This window comes from Puccinia triticina, chromosome 3A (genome assembly GCF_026914185.1).
Source record: "Puccinia triticina chromosome 3A, complete sequence".
NCBI lineage: Eukaryota > Fungi > Basidiomycota > Pucciniomycetes > Pucciniales > Pucciniaceae > Puccinia > Puccinia triticina.
This window is the reverse complement of record NC_070560.1, coordinates 2,451,047-2,466,558: the sequence shown is the minus strand read 5'-3', so window position 1 is coordinate 2,466,558 and position 15,512 is coordinate 2,451,047. Positions and strand designations below refer to the sequence as shown.

General features: G+C 48.6%; 4 protein-coding genes across 4 annotated transcripts; 2 read left to right on the top strand and 2 right to left on the bottom strand.

The window, feature by feature from the left end:
• Positions 1–200: 200 nt before the first annotated feature.
• On the top strand, positions 201–526 carry PtA15_3A300 (uncharacterized protein; the record flags this gene model as incomplete). Its single annotated transcript, XM_053167256.1, has 2 exons — positions 201–432; positions 504–526. The coding sequence occupies 2 exons, from the start codon at positions 201–203 to the stop codon at positions 524–526; spliced, it is 255 nt and encodes an 84-aa protein (XP_053018490.1).
• Positions 527–5,390: 4,864 nt separating this feature from the next.
• On the bottom strand, positions 5,391–6,976 carry PtA15_3A299 (uncharacterized protein; the record flags this gene model as incomplete). The annotated part of the gene is made up of 7 exons (XM_053167253.1): positions 5,391–5,689; positions 5,781–5,791; positions 5,878–5,965; positions 6,047–6,268; positions 6,347–6,628; positions 6,768–6,836; positions 6,913–6,976. The coding sequence occupies 7 exons, from the start codon at positions 6,974–6,976 to the stop codon at positions 5,391–5,393; spliced, it is 1,035 nt and encodes a 344-aa protein (XP_053018489.1).
• Positions 6,977–10,151: 3,175 nt separating this feature from the next.
• PtA15_3A298 (uncharacterized protein) lies at positions 10,152–11,229 on the top strand (the record flags this gene model as incomplete). Its single annotated transcript, XM_053167252.1, has 4 exons — positions 10,152–10,458; positions 10,537–10,572; positions 10,639–11,082; positions 11,183–11,229. 4 exons carry the CDS (start codon positions 10,152–10,154, stop codon positions 11,227–11,229), a joined length of 834 nt encoding a protein of 277 aa, XP_053018488.1.
• Positions 11,230–13,017: 1,788 nt separating this feature from the next.
• PtA15_3A297 (uncharacterized protein) lies at positions 13,018–15,465 on the bottom strand (the record flags this gene model as incomplete). Its single annotated transcript, XM_053167251.1, has 2 exons — positions 13,018–13,531; positions 13,607–15,465. The coding sequence occupies 2 exons, from the start codon at positions 15,463–15,465 to the stop codon at positions 13,018–13,020; spliced, it is 2,373 nt and encodes a 790-aa protein (XP_053018487.1).
• Between the last annotated feature and the right edge of the window lie 47 nt (positions 15,466–15,512).

Here is a 15,512-nt window from a genome sequence, read left to right as displayed (position 1 = left end):
AATCGGGAAAACTCAGCGTTCTTGCGCGCAGAGATAAGAGAGATTTCATGTGTAAAGTTCATTCTTTTCATGTGATTGGCACGTTACACAGGGGATACAACAAATCAACCAGACGGATAGATCTCCTAGCGCGGTCCTTGCTGTCGCGATGCAGCAACTTTCGCGAGGTGGGCGAGGTGGTGTCAAAGGTAGCCTTCAAAATGTTCCTGGGCTACTCGCCTCATGCCAGCCGCAACCCACAAGTGACAAGCGGCTTGCTTGGATTTACCCTCTCCTTCAAAAAGAACGTCCTCGCTGAGTTTGTCAAATTTCCTGAAGACACTCTTGGTGCACAAGTCAACCCCAGACCTGCCGCGGTCTCAGTTGGCGGCATGTGGGACAGCCAGATTTGCTGTGGGTTCATCAGAGGAGAACTAGAAATGGTCATCATTGGTCATCCCCTTTGTCAATTGAATCCTGCTTGTGATGCTAATTGATATCCGTTGTTCTTCAATTCCTCCCAGGTTGGCATGGCCATAGAAGCTAAATTTGTCTTAGATGTGCTTTTTGCAAAGATAAAACAGATATCAAAGTCAAACTGATCAATCATTTGGACAATGAAATTCTGCAAGCAGATGATTGATTTCTAATATAAGGGTTTACCGTGTAAGCAGTCTTTTTTCCTTTTTCCATGCGGCAACCTTTGGATCTCCTTCAAAGACAGTCCACAGTCGTATTGACCTAATCAGGCAATGATCTTCTTCACCCTGAGTTTCCCTTTATTCTTTATTTCCTACCTTTTTTTGCTAATTTGATTGAAAACCCAGGTGAAAATGTCCTACTTTCCTCAACAACACAAACCATGAAAATATATTTATGCAGCATAATAGCACATTTAGAAGTGTCAACACAAATATTCTGGTCTACACTTTGGGTTTCCAGAAGGGTAGTTTGTTGATTTCAGAGCTGTACACCAATTTTTTAGGAATACTATTACCAGGCTGTGAATCCAATTTTCCAATCAAAAATGTGAAATGTGTACCATATGTTTTTCTTCATGATTCTTGGCCACTGATTTTGACATAGCCAAGTGTGGTAATCTTGTGTTTTGGCAAGAAATTGGAATTGATGGTGAATTCAGAAATTGAGATTTTGTGCTATGGTACAGGCCTGCAGTCTTAGAAGTGCTGGTGACCTCCCCCATAGCGCTGATCTGGTGCTATAGGAGATTTCCACTGAACTTCTTGGAAGTATGTGCTTGGACTAGTTAATTACAGCAAATTACCCTTGCAGTGGCAAAGCCGCCTTGGCCTCTAGTCTGTATAATAAAGGCCCATTGTTGCTGTTTTGAACTCTGTCACACATCTTGAAAAATTGCTGTGAAGGTCACTTTACTATACATCCTATTGAGTTCTCAGTATTAGCATACTTGTCAACCAGTTATGTAGTGATAGTCAAAGTTAAAAACCTATATGAAATCTAATTAAATGTTAGCCTAAATAGTAATTGTGTACCATTTCCTATTTCTCTTTTTGTCATTCAGTTACTCATCTCTGTTTCAACTCCTCTCACACATCACTGGGCTACTTAGTAGAAGCATAGCAAAGTATAAGCATGCAGGTAGTACATATGGGCTGATCAATCTTAAAATACCCTCTTGCTGACAACTAAGTTATGTTTTCAGTGGCATACCAAGAATAATAATAAAAAAAATGGAAATTGTACCTCTAAAAATATATCAGACTAGTAGAGGTGGAATAAATGTTCAGTAGGTTAGGTAACTGTGTACTAGGAAAGAAAAAAAGTAATAGTGTAATGAGTTGAGTTACTCATCAATGACATCAATGTCTTCTTTGTTGTTGGATCCAGAATTTTACCTGCCAAGTTTGAAAACAGAGGCGTTGCCAGCCTTGGTTTTTCTGTGGATCTTAGGCTTAGGGCAGTCAACAGATTGTTGGCCATGCTTTCCGCATTTAGAGAAGCCAAACCTTTGGGTGTTTTTGGCTAATGTGGAGGCAAGATCTTTTGATTTGGTGCTATTTATGCTGACTTTGTAGGCCTCCAGCGCTCATATAGCATCATCTAGGTGTATAAATGGGTTGGGTCAACCTGCAAAGACCGGTGACCTGATGTGTTCTGGGTCAGGTTTGGGAAGCCTTCAGGTGTCCCTTTGAAAAACCAACGCAACCCGTTTATACCCAAGTAGATAGCCAGGTTGGGTTTGGGCAGGGTTCTCCATTCAGATTGGCCCCTAAATCCACACCCACCACCAACCTGGACCAAACTACCTGTAAATGGGTTTGGGTTTGGGCAGTGTTGCACTTTTGCCCCAACCCGCTGTTCACATTGAGTTGGGTTTGGGCACCATTTTTTGACCCCAACCCAACATGTTTACACCCCTGCCATCATCTAGCAACATCTCTGTAGCAGTGTACACAACGGAGTCCCTAACATAATTCACAGACAGCACTCTCAATTTTTGAGAGCCTGAAGATCACAGACTGCTTCTTCATCCTGCAATCTACAATCTTGGATCTAGAAACCCCAGACTCCGCTCCTCAGATCCTCTCCTCCTCTCCTATAGACTTGACCATCAAGAATGTACATTCTTGATTGCCAAAACAGATCATTCCCAGCCATCTTGATAGCTGGGGTGTCTTGATTGTCAAGATAGCCACAGAGGAATTGTCTAGGCTAGGGATGAAACTGGGTTGGGTCTGGGTTGGAAAACAGTGCCCAAACCCAACCAGGAATTTAGTGCGGGTCAGGTTGGGTTGGGTCAGATTTGAAAATATGCTGCCCAAACCCAACCCAGCATCTTACTGTTTTGGGTTGGGTTGGTTTTTGGTCTTGGGATGACCCAATTGGTCTTGGGATGACCCATTAATGGGTCTTGGAATGACCCATTAATGGGTCTTGGAATGACCCATTAATGGGTCTTGGAATGACCCATTAATGGGTCTTGGAATGACCCATTAATGGGTCTTGGAATGACCCATTAATGGGTCTTGGAATGACCCATTAATGGGTCTTGGAATGACCCATTAATGGGTCTTGGAATGACCCATTAATGGGTCTTGGAATGACCCATTAATGGGTCTTGGGATGACACATTAATGGGTCTTGGGATGACCCATTAATGGGTCTTGGAATGACCCATTAATGGGTCTTGGAATGACCCATTAATGGGTCTTGGAATGACCCATTAATGTGTCTTGGAATGACCCATTAATGTGTCTTGGAATGACCCATTAATGGGTCTTGGGATGACCCAATAGGTCTTGGGATGACCCAATGGGTCTTGGGATGACCCAATGGGTCTTGGGTTGACCCAACCTATTAGGCGCCAAAAAAAAACCAAATTTACTGTTGGGGGTGTTGCAGTTGGGTCACAGGCCAACCCAATTAGAAAATAGGCTGCCCAAACCTAACCCAAAAATCTAGTGGGTCAAAAACCAGTTTTTGAGACAAAAGCCAACCCAAACCTGGCCCCAGACCCCAAAAGGGTCAGGTACCCGGCGTGTCAACCCAACCCAGTCTCAACCCAGTGGTGGGTTCCAAGTACGGGTCTGGGTGCCATTTTTTCCTGTGTTTTTTTCAATACCCAGGCATATCTGCTGGTACCCGCCATACAACCCCGCAACCCCCCTGGTGGGGGAGGTTTACAGGTTTTTGGGGATGACATATCCTCCAATCTGAGACCTGAATATCCAGATTCACCAACATACCCTCTCCCATCCAGTTCTGCCTCTCCTCCCACTCCAGATGATCAAGAGCAACTTCAAGTCCCACAGGATTCCATCAACAAGGAAGGAATTGAAAGCAACAGTTTTTTTTTTAGTGGTAGGAAACCAAGGTTGACCGCAACAAGTACCTGGGTACCCGCCCCTGGCCACCTAGGCATGTCCCGGTCCCGGTCCCGGTTTCTGTTTTGGGTGAAAAAAACAGGCAGTACCCAGACCTGCTGCAGGTACCTGGGTTTACTCTTTGCATCTCTATACTGTTTGATTAAATTTAATCTGACATGTGGCAGGCATCTTTTTGCACGCACAGTGTCTGGATTCAGTTTACAGCAGTTCACCTTCACCTCTGCCTGAAAATATCAGTATTGAATATTGCCAATTCTCAAGAATGGCAGAAAAATGATAATTAAGATTCAGTTTGTTGGTCTGCTCTGCCGGTTCCTTTCTTTGTCTGACTGTTTTTTTTGCATGTTGTGTAGTGTTTTGGTTTTTTTTATGTTTTTGTCTCTTAACTTTTGCTCATATTTATTAGGGAGATTCAAAGTTGGTCATGCACAACTCACATGTACTTTTGCAAGTTGGTGTTCAAGGCTTGTCTTTAAAACCAACTTTCATCACTTGTTTTGATTCTATTTCTGGGATCCTGATATTTGATTCCTATTGATTCTGATTCCTGTTCACTTTTGAAATTATTGATCTATTCCTCAAATCCACTCATTCTGTAACCTTGCAGATCTTCTTCACTAAACCTCCAAACACCGCTTACAACCCTCAAGACTCTGCTCGTTTTTATCTGCTACTCTCCAATTCCCTGGACCAACACCAAGGGCAGCCTAAACAGCACCTATTCCCCTCTCCCAACTGACTCTTCCTAGGACAGGAAGATTCCCATATTTAGTCCCCTGAGCCAGGATCAAACCAGCAAGCTCAAAATTTGTGCAGAACTTCCAGCTCTGGTGTTGTGACATCTTGTGGGACATGTCATCATACCCTGTGCACAATACAACTGAGAAAAATCCAAGACACAAAAACAGGACAAACCAGGAAAAAACCAAAACACTAAACAGCACCATGTTCTTTGATCATCTTGATTATTGCAAAAAAACATTTTTGCATGATTATCTGCAGCTTGCCTTTGAATAGCCTTATTGTTTATTTCTCAGTTAATTGCTGTGGTCAGAGTTTCCAGGTGCAGAAAAATGGTTGCTTGTTGCAATTTGTGCGGATCAGATCAATGAAAATCACGGGGGAAAATAAAAGGAAATTTTATACTTTGCCCTTTGAGTTGCATGTTTTCTGGACTGATTCTAATCTTTTACACTTTGGAACTTCTTTTATTATCTAATTGATAAAAGTAACTTTGTTGATTTGCATTGGGATCTAAGCTTGTTTGAGGAGAAAATGTGTATGATCTGAATATATGAAACTGGACTGCATGCATACAACGTGGAACCACATACATAGCTATTTACTTGTTGATGTATCTGGAATACTATTACACAGACGGAATGTGATTGAGAAAGGTTATGAAATGTTATACTTTCCTAAATAGATATAGTGGAAGTTAGCTTGCATGATGCTGTGCTATGCGGGAAAAGAAATATACGTGTTCTGAAAGGAGGTGTAACTCCAAGGGGCTATGTGCCAGTTATATGTACTTTGAAAATTCTATAGAAAGCTTTTCCAGTATGAGTCTGACGACAATTGATTCGGATAGAGTTTATGAAAGATTGGTTTTGGCGCACTCGAGTTCGTGACGTTGAAGATAACCTGCGTAAGTATAATGTCTTTTACAATATCTACATTCGAGGGTGAGAGCCCCTGGAACGATGAAAAGGGAAACCTTGAGTTATCAGCATTCGGATCCTTACGGTCTGCGAACATACAGAGTATCTCACCAAGTCTATGTGTGCACATCATCGACCTATGTTTCAAGTAGCTCGCTTTGCTTTTGCACTTTCGATTACCTGTCACAAATCGGAGTTTGCAGAAGAAGAAAATATACATCAACAAGCAGTTGATCTAAAAACAACAACTGGGATGATTAAACCGAATTACAGTCACGACACCTGGAACATGGTTTACAAAAGGAATCAGTATTTGTGGTCTCATGCGAGGAGCAACCTTCAGGGAAACAATGTTTGACCGTATTTACCTGTAAAGCTCTCCTTCCTCGGGGTCACCCTCTTCAAAAGAATTGACATGAGAAGAGCTTCCGGTGAGACTAGGTTTGGGAGCGCTAGCTGGTTGTGTCGTAATTTTCCGTTTTTCGTTATCACCGCGGTTCGGCACTCATAAATGTTAAATCAAGATCGCAGACTTACAACTTCCAGTTTCAGGAGGATTTGGCAAAAATCTTCCCTCCGCATGGCTAGGCTCCTCAATTCTAGTGGAACTGCCTGCATAGGGAGGATAAGTCTTTGAAGCTACGTTGGGCGTGAAGAATGACTGTCCATATGCTTCCGAGTGACCTGAAGTAGGTTGTAAAACCTGCTGTGAGTGGGAAATACTGGAACGGCGAAAATGACTTCCACCCGTTTGGGGGGCTAGCGTGATGGTACAGACCAGTGCCATTGTCAAAAACTAATCACAGATAATTTCTTCTTAACACGGGTCAGACTGGCCTTGATTTCTTGAAGCATGAACATCATCCGGCAGCCTGCCTCCGAGAGGACCTGCTGCATGAGAAGGCGCCATGTATGCTAAGTCATTGGATAAGTCGTCGGACCTGGCGAAAAATTGACGCAGCATTTGCACCGTGGTTGGACTGGATTCCTTCCCTGATTTGTGTTGATGAAGAGAAGGACATGTGCTGAAGCGTGATTGGTTGTGCCTGTTATTAAAATCAACATGAGGCGGTAATTGGATTGATGGAAGTCGTAATGGTTGGGTGGATTCAGACAGATCTACATATTTGGCCGCGTTCAACGAAAACAATTGACGTTCGAGATGGAGGCAAAGAATGTCACATTGGTGTTAGATTCAAACCCTTGCGTCCGGTATGCAATAAGCGGAACTGAAATCAGAAAACAGAATGATACTCACCTCTGTTGAAATTCGGCATCAGCCTTCCCCCACCAGAAAAGGAGCTTTCTCGGTTTCGTCCGGAATGACCTTTGGAAGACGTTTGGAAGAATATTTTGTCAATTCTCACTATTGGTTAAGAATTGTAGAGATACATAATACTCGCCAGAATGGTTGTCCTCCAGCTGTCTGCGCTTTGAGTCCGTGTCCACATTGTAGTCAACACACATGACGAATTTGGATATTTAGAGGATGATCTACAGAATGTCGATACACAAGGCGGGGTTCCTCAGGGGAAAAGTGGAAGATGCTGGAGTGATTGTCAAGTTGTCAGGCGAAGGGGGGCAAAAGATCATAATCACTCCGGGAAGTGATTGTCTGGTACAACTTAAGTATTCTTCCACGATGCACATCTAAATATACATAATATATCTTTTGTAAAAGGGTGACAGTGAGAAGCGGTGAGACCTGTGTTTCAAATCTTCCGCGGATGAACTGCTGCAACACCGCGCTGTAGAAGGGGATAGCAGAGTGCGCTTGTCTGAAGGGTTATGACAGTCACGGATACATATATATTTATGACACAATTCAACAAGCGGAGTCTGCGCGAGCGTGTACCGTTGACCGAAGCTGGATATCGCACAACATCTTTCTGAAGGACTTGCCCTCCATCACCCATCGAGAGAACTCTACTTGTATTTGTACGACTCGACCCTAGCCATCGGGTTTAGAACCTTGATTTATGATTTATCCGCGATCTGCATGATGCTCAGGTTCACGCTGGTTCACGGCGTTCACTTGTGGGGATCAGCATGATGCGAAATGATTTTCAAAACTTCATTTCAGGAATAGAAGTACATAATATGTGTTAGGGTTACATACAGCTACTCGGGGTTCACTGCTGATTATGATTGATGTACGTGCAAAAACTCAAAAGATCAAAACACCTTGTTTACCTTGTCTTGAACAATCTATTACTTTGTCTGCATGAAAGGCGAGTATCTTACCCTCGTTGCGCAATACACATGTACAGCTTTCAGAAAGTCAAAAATAAAGGTTTGTCTGTTCATAAATATTAAGTAAATAAATATGCACACATCAAGTCGCATTTTTCCCATCGATAGGCACTTTCTATCATCTTTTTTTGCGTTTGCGGCGCGGTAGTGAACAATGTGATCATCAACATCAAAGCTATGCAAGCTTTTGGCATCCACGGGTAGCGGCATCACCAAATTGAGAATATGTATTCTTTTTTTCCGGTAGGTAGGGCTTGGAGCCTTTCCACGCGGAACGCAGCGATCCACTGCAACGCATCGTGTGGATTGATTAAGCGATACTCTTGCAGATTTTTATATATCCGCAACAAAATTAAAGCAAAACCTGAGAGTAAGAGTTGATCGGGCAAGATCGGGCACCGACAGACTACGACGCTGCGTCTCGTGATCGGCATCGTGGGCCAGGGCGGCACAGAGTAGGAGACACTCTAACGGCGTTCATGTGCTGACTGCTGAGCGCTGATGATCCACTCGGGATGGGCAAGGATGGGCAGATGGCAAATACTGGCAAATATATATGGACATATTGCCGGCGTTAAGTTTTCAGAGGTGAAACTTTTTGGGTTGACAAGGGTCGGACTTGTGTCCTGGGGGAGGCCACAGCGTGCTTCCGATTCAGGGGTATGTACCGTACCATCACCATGCTGTTGAGTTCTCCTGAGGGGGAAGCGTTAGCTTCCGATCCGAACTCCCGATGCGAAACTTGCACCAAGGAGAGCGAATGGATTTGACATTGGCTGTATCTGTACCCCCAGCCTCCCATCATCACATATCCACTTCGCCTGGACCGCAGGGATTCGTGTGAGCGGGTTTGCCTTTCGGAATCAGCAGGCGGCGGGCCCACAGCTTTTTGGCGATCGAAAGTTTCATTTATGTAGGCAATCTGACGTTCCTAATTTCTGGTACTTCTCGCACGTTATTCATCTTTATTTTTATCTTATTAGTTCTACATTGTATTTGAAGGGCATAATTACCTTTTCTGTCACCTGATTTCAATCGTGGGCTCCGATGCAAGTTCAATCGAGCTCGTCCCGCAAAGAACGAGAGTGTGACTACCTAATCCTTGTCTGTGGAAATGTGCTTTTGGGTTGATCATGGACTGGAAAGATCAATAATCCTCTGATTGAGGTACATACTGCGCTTGGTTTATGATCGTTTGTGCATACGGAAGTGGCTAACTAGAAAGCTCTCAGGTAGAGAACTTGTGGAAAAGGAAAAACAGCGAAACTTTTCTAGCCAAAGCCCCTCGTTGTCGAATGAAGGATCCGGGGGGCGGGCTACCCAGCGCGGAGCTGCGTGGTTCGCAGCCTGCCAGAGTGCTACATGCAGCCAGCCTCCCACCGAGGTTGTCGAATGGAAGAACAAACTGGCTGGAGTAAGGTAGTTTTGGCTCGGCGTGAAAGAAGACAAGTGTGATCATATGAAGATACAAGGGATGAGTGCGGCGGGATAAAACACTGGTCCATTTTGCCGAACGGAAGCAGCATGCATCTTCCTTTGGATTGAACAATGCCATAGGGACCTCGTCAAGTCAGTCGACCGTGGAAGGAATAAGATAATTTCAGCAGCGGGCTGTCAGAAGCTGTAGCAACTTCAAGTAGACTTGGATTGGGGAGACGTTGAGGGAAAGAAGATGTCCTATGCTGTCTTATTCCGGCGCTGTTCCTACTCGCTGAGAAGGATGCCTGCCGGACAAGTGGGTACAGGCTGCAACTTTCACTGACTCACCAAGGAGTAATCATCTTGGGGAAGACTCGGCGAGAGGGAATCTGCCTTGTCCGATTGGTACAGCCTGTTCCCAAACCTGGAGGATGATTTGAGAGAACGGCCTCCCAAAATATTTAAAAAAAAAAAAAACGTGGCGACTCCCGTCTACGCCAGTGGTTTTGGGAGGACGACACCGAAGAAATTACGGACCAAGGTCCAAGAGTTTGGTCCCGGGACATAGTCGTCGCGCCGGCGGGAGGGTCGTCCCGACGTTTCATAAACCTGGGAGTCGTTGCACGCCAGGACGGCCATGAGCTCCAGGTGAGCATTTGTGAATACAATGCTCAGTACATTTCCATTTTAGAAAACGGACGCTTGCTATTGAACTCATGCTGAAATGACATATCCCGGAAAGCTTCCCACTGTGAAAAGACCTCGAAAGCATCGCCGCGCAGCGCTTTGCTCGTTCTCAGCTAGCATTGCTGCACCTGAGGCTGGCGTATAAATACAGCGGCTCTCGACGCTGGTTGACTCTGCACCAGACAGCCTTGCTTTAGACCATCGTAACATCCCATCCCCCTCACCCAACTTCAAACGGTTTTTCTTCCTTCGCCAACAACACCAAAAACTATTTTTAATCACCATGCCTTCATCGTTTTTCGCCTCCATAGTTCTACTAGTCCTCATCCCCTGTGCACACTCTCATGCCGTTGATCCCAGTGTGGTGCCCACAACCCTCTTGCATCACGAACGTCGAGCAATCGACCAAAGCACCTTACTCGAAAACGGCAAAGCAGCCCAAAAGCTGAATGCTCAATTTTCAAGTATGAACCCTAACTCGCCCTGCAAGACTGGCGACATGGCTTGTATCGCCGGCGGTTTCTCACAGTGCGTCAGCGGAAAGTATGTGGGTGGCCCCTGTGCCGGAGGTTTGAAATGTTTTGCCATGCGTGAGTTCATCGCGTCTCTGTCTTTACCTCACGGAACGCTCAGGGACACTTACTGATCAACCCCACTCCCCCTTACAGCTCTCCTGTTGAAGAAAGGAACAACCTTGGGATGCGGTAAGCTTTTTCTGTTTCTTCTTTGCCGTACATATTGATATTAACCTTACGTGTTGCCATTTTCAGACACCGAAGATGATGCCACCTCCCGGATCAGCAACACTGGCGCCACTGGCGGTCTCACAGGAAACGGCGGATCAGACCCCAAGTCTGCCCCTCCCAGTAACTCCACTGCGGCCAGCCCTGCACCAATTAGTAAGGTTGTGAACGGCACCCAAGCCGACTCATCGGACTCGGACCCAGACGAAGATGGCCCTGACGCCACGATGGCAGACAATGCCTCGTCGGCCCCCAGCAAAGACCCGATGAGTGCAGACTCACCTTCCCCAGCTGCTAATTCAACTGCCGCCTCTGCCTCCAAGTCCGAATCAGACTCAGAGAAGCAGGACGACTCTGTCACTTCCGGTGATGACATGCCCGCAGGTCAAAATTCAACCACCAATGCCGCAAACTCGTCTTCATCTTCGAATTCCCCCGCGAAACCCAGCTCTGCGGATAAGCCCAAGCAGGGTAAGACTCCAGTCTATTAAGAGTAAAGATAGGATATCCGAAGATACTAACCCCCCCTGTCTCCACTTCACCTTTCCAATCCATAACCTCCAATCCGCAGTCGCTGAAGTCGTTGATTTGGACGAGCAGAACATCACTGGTCCTTAGATAAGTGAATATTCCTGGTCACACTTTTCCATGCAGTTTTTCGCGGTGCTCGTTGCGTCCACAGCCTACGTTGTGAATAACGCAGCTCGCGATAACCCTTTTCATTGTTCATCATTTCCTAAAATCCCCTTTGAATAATCTAATTGTAAACAACCAGGGGTGCGCATTTGTGCACCCTCCTAAATGAAATGGAAACTACCAAGTTTTGCACATGATTTGAGTGGAGAAATCCTCTATAGAGCCACTTTGAACGTCCTAGCTGCTGAACAGCGAGTATAGCCTGCAGAATTGGACGGGAAACCCCTTATCACGAGGGTCGCCTTGCCTGGTAAGCTTCAGCACTCAAAGCGGCGTGGTGGGGAAGCTGGGGAAGGCATCTTGGGCCCAGCCCGTGCAACATGACCTATTTAACCACAATCGATAGCAAGCGGGAATAAAAGCCATTGCGGCAGCTTGAGGGGAAATACATGCAAAGTAAGCCCCGGCCGAAGAAGCTCCGCTTCGACTGGATGTTTCATGAACACTAAAAATATGCTCCCGATAAACTGTTTCCGCCGCCTTCTTCAGCCTACTTCAGCATACCACATACCCCATAATCAACATCCATTCCTATTCAATACATTTCCCTCTATCCCCAAAGCACATCTTATCCGCCGCAGAATGTTGCAAGCTGTTGCAAGACGGCAAATGACAACATGAGAGCTGAATGAAACAGCCGAGGAAGGCAACGACGGGTACCAGATATAGCTGCCAAAGTCTTTAGTTCAAGTGGAACAAGGTGAATAAGAGTACCTATTTATTAGGCCACATGAGTCTGGCTGTTGTATCTGGCTGCTATGTTGGGCCACATAACCATGACGGTTTTTGGCTGCGGCTCAGCCGGCCAGAGGAGACGGCACCGCCTTAGTCCGAAGCTTGGATTAAGCTGACGAGGTGAGATGATGCCACCACTTTCGCGATTCTTACCGCCCAGGCTTCGGGGATTGTGGTACGACCAAGCCCCGACCATCTGAGGTGTGGTCTAGCGCACAGATATCGCTGACGCGCTGTGGCCAGTGGGAGGAGTCGCCCTTTTGGATCGGTCGCAGGAGACCCAGCCTTGCATCTGCCCCTCCCCCCCCCATGTCCATTTCTATCCGAATGCGGATGGCGAGGATCCCGTCGTCACAGGAGCCTCCCCCCCAACCCATGATCTGCGCAGCACATTCCTGGCCGGCCGCGTCCGCAGCGACCCTCCCAAAAAAAGTGGAAAAAAGGACCCACAAAGAGGTAGAAGATGTTTGTTGGAGTGTTCGAGGCCAGGCGGAGAGCTGCTGGAAAGAGAGGGGTGCGCGGGAAGACGGCGCGAGCGCGCGGCCACACGGCTTTTGGATCCGGACCGACCCACCATGTACCCAAACAACAACAAAAAAGAGACGATGAATTGAACGCGAAGAGGAGCGGAGAGAAGGGGCAGGACGGGGTGATGTAACGAGGGCAGCAAATTTTCTTGTATCTATTACTGAATATATGAGTAAGAAATGGGAAGTAGACGCTGCAAAAGAATTGACGAATGGAAAATGCGAGGTAGAAAGAGAGGAGAGGGGAGCGGGGTTCACGAGAGGCGGGGGAGGAAACGAGGGCTGCAGGACGGACGAACGAAGCAAGGGGGGTGACAGTAATGATACACGGGCACACGATCATGCATACATAAAAGAGACATATAATATGCGATATATATACCAAGAGCGCGGGAAAAAGATGGGCGAGAGAGGGAAAAGGATGCGACATACGGAGAGAAGGGGGGGCTCAGATCTCGAAGCGGAGCGGGCTGCCGACGAACTCGAACTCGTTGTGGTTGTTGCCGGCGTTGGGGTTAAGCTTAGTGAGGACGAGCTTCATGGAGCGTTGTTTGAGGGGCGACTTGATCTTAGCGTTGCGCATCATCTCGAGCTCGAGGGTGAGCTGGAGGAGATGGAGAGGGTTGGAGACGACTCTGCGGGCGAACTTGAGGGCCTGCTTGCGCTCGCTAGTGGCGCTGCTGGATCCGCGCTGCTTGTGCTGCTGGTTGCGGGCGAGCCGTTTGCGGCTCTGGGCGCGCTTCGCAGGCTTGCCCTCGGCCGGCCCTCCCCCACTGCGCTGCTCATCAACATCCCCCTCCCGGCCGGCAGCCGTCGAGCCGCCCTCCCCGCTCCCGCTTCGCCGTGAGTGCTGCTCGGCCCGCGTCCGGCGGGGGATCTGCCGCTCCGTCTGGGTACGCAACTTGTGCGGCTTCTTGTTGGAGTCGGGCGAGAAAGTCTCTAGCTGGACCATCATCGACGACCTATCACCCCAAAACAACGTTAAAAAAACTCAAGGCGAAAAACGGGGGCATCTGAGGGCAAAAGGGGAGGCTTACCATTCCATCTCAGGGTCCACAATAAAGCTCCCGTTGAGCGAGTTTTGCGGCTGGATGTTATCGAGAGTCCAGGACTTGACGAGTCTAGAGATCTGGGCTTTCTCGTCGTCGCCGAGGAGCTCGACGGCGGGATCCTCATCGACGACGCCCGACGGGAGCACGTTGTCCTGCTCGTCGTCAGCCGTACCGTCTTCGCCGGCCCCCTCTCCGTCGGCGCGCTTGGGCCCGCCCATCTGGCCGGAAGTGTGCATGCGCACACTCAGGTTTCCCCACTGGATGTTGGGCAGCTTCCGGCTCAGTCTCCTGAGCGACTTCGTCAACAGACTCTCCGAGGAGCGCGGGACGGGCTTCTTCTTGCGCGTCGGCAGCTGTGCGGCACAGTCTAAGTCATTCCCAGCGGAGGGCTCGCCCGTGGTGGTGGGGGAGATGGGGCCGGGGGCCGGATGGGCGGACAGCAGGGGGTCGGTTTCGTCCTGGTCGAGCGGTGTAGGTATCAGGAGGTTGAGGTTTGTCGGGAAGGACGGACGGGAGCCGAGGGATGTGCTCGAGCTGTCTTTGGGTGGCTCCCGGGCGGTGTCGTCGGAGGATGGAAGCTCGCATGAGGGGAGGGATGAGCAGGCGCAGTGGCCGCTGAGGAGAGGACTGCCGAGGATGGGCAGGGGGGCGCTGGGGGTGAAGATGGGCCAGGACTCGGCCTCGATGATGTGAGCGCGTCGGTGGGGAGGGAGGTCGGACCACCAGGTGCTGAGCGGGTGGTGGGAGGAGGAGTCCGGACTGGAGGAGCAGATGCTCGGCTGGCGGCTCACTTGGGGCCGCTCGTCATCGAACAGGGAGGCCTCTTGCGTCAAGCCGCCTCCCCCTTCCTCATCGAAATCATCGAAGAGCGGAGAGCGGTAGGAGAGGCCGAGGAGAAATGAGGACTGCGAGGAGGCGCGGGAGAGGGGGAAGCGACAGGTCTGGCAGTTCGAGGGCGACGAGCTGTGGGTGTGCGGGGACGAGGGCGGGGTGGGCGACTTGTCGTGAGCTTGGGGAGGATGGCTTCCGCTCGACAGGGGCGATGAGGAGGGTTCTGAGCCGAATTGGGGCGAGCCGGCCAACGAGAGGGGCGAGCAGATCGGTCTGGGTGAAGAGTGGGCTCTGTGAAGCGCGGGGAGCAGCTCTGGTGGTATGATTGATTGGGTTGAGGGTGGAGGATTGACAAGTGAGGTCATGTGAGCACTGGAGGGCGTGGTAATCGATCTGGCTGGGCTGGGAGAGGTCGGGTACTTGAAGTTGAGGTCGAGAGGGTGATGGTTCGGGGGGACAGGGGAATCGCGGGACGACTTGGGGGGGATATTGACCATGAGGAGGGTCTTGAGATTGTCGGTCTTGGGCTTGATGGTGCGCAGACTGGAAGAGTCTTTATGATGATTGGCGCCAATCGCAGAGGGGGGGAGAGAGCGATTGGGAATTTGAATGAGCTCTGGCCCAGCTCTCCCGTGGCAGTCCTCTGGGTCTTCTTGATTAGGCGGATTGGCTAGGTTGAATATGGACAGACGGGAGAGTGATTTGAAGTGGCTGAGCTTGAAGGCGGACGAGAATGATGAAGATGGCGAGGAGGAGGATGGGGGCGATGAAGAGGGTGAATCGGATTGGAGCGCAGCTTGGCGGTGCGGAGGGATGTTCATCCCCCAGGGACTGCTGTAAGCTTGTCGAAGTGAGACCAGTTGCGGGGTTCTTGCGGGTGTTAGAGTTCGTTCGCTGGGGAGTTTCTTGGGAAGTGGTCGGGTGTTGGAGAGCAGGTGGGTTGAGGTATTGCTGTCTTCTGGGTTGAAAAGAAGATCTGGCTTCTGTCTTGGCGGGTCTGTGATGGTTGCCATATTGGATGATGAGGGCAGGCAGTTCTGTTTCTTTGAATTATTTCAGG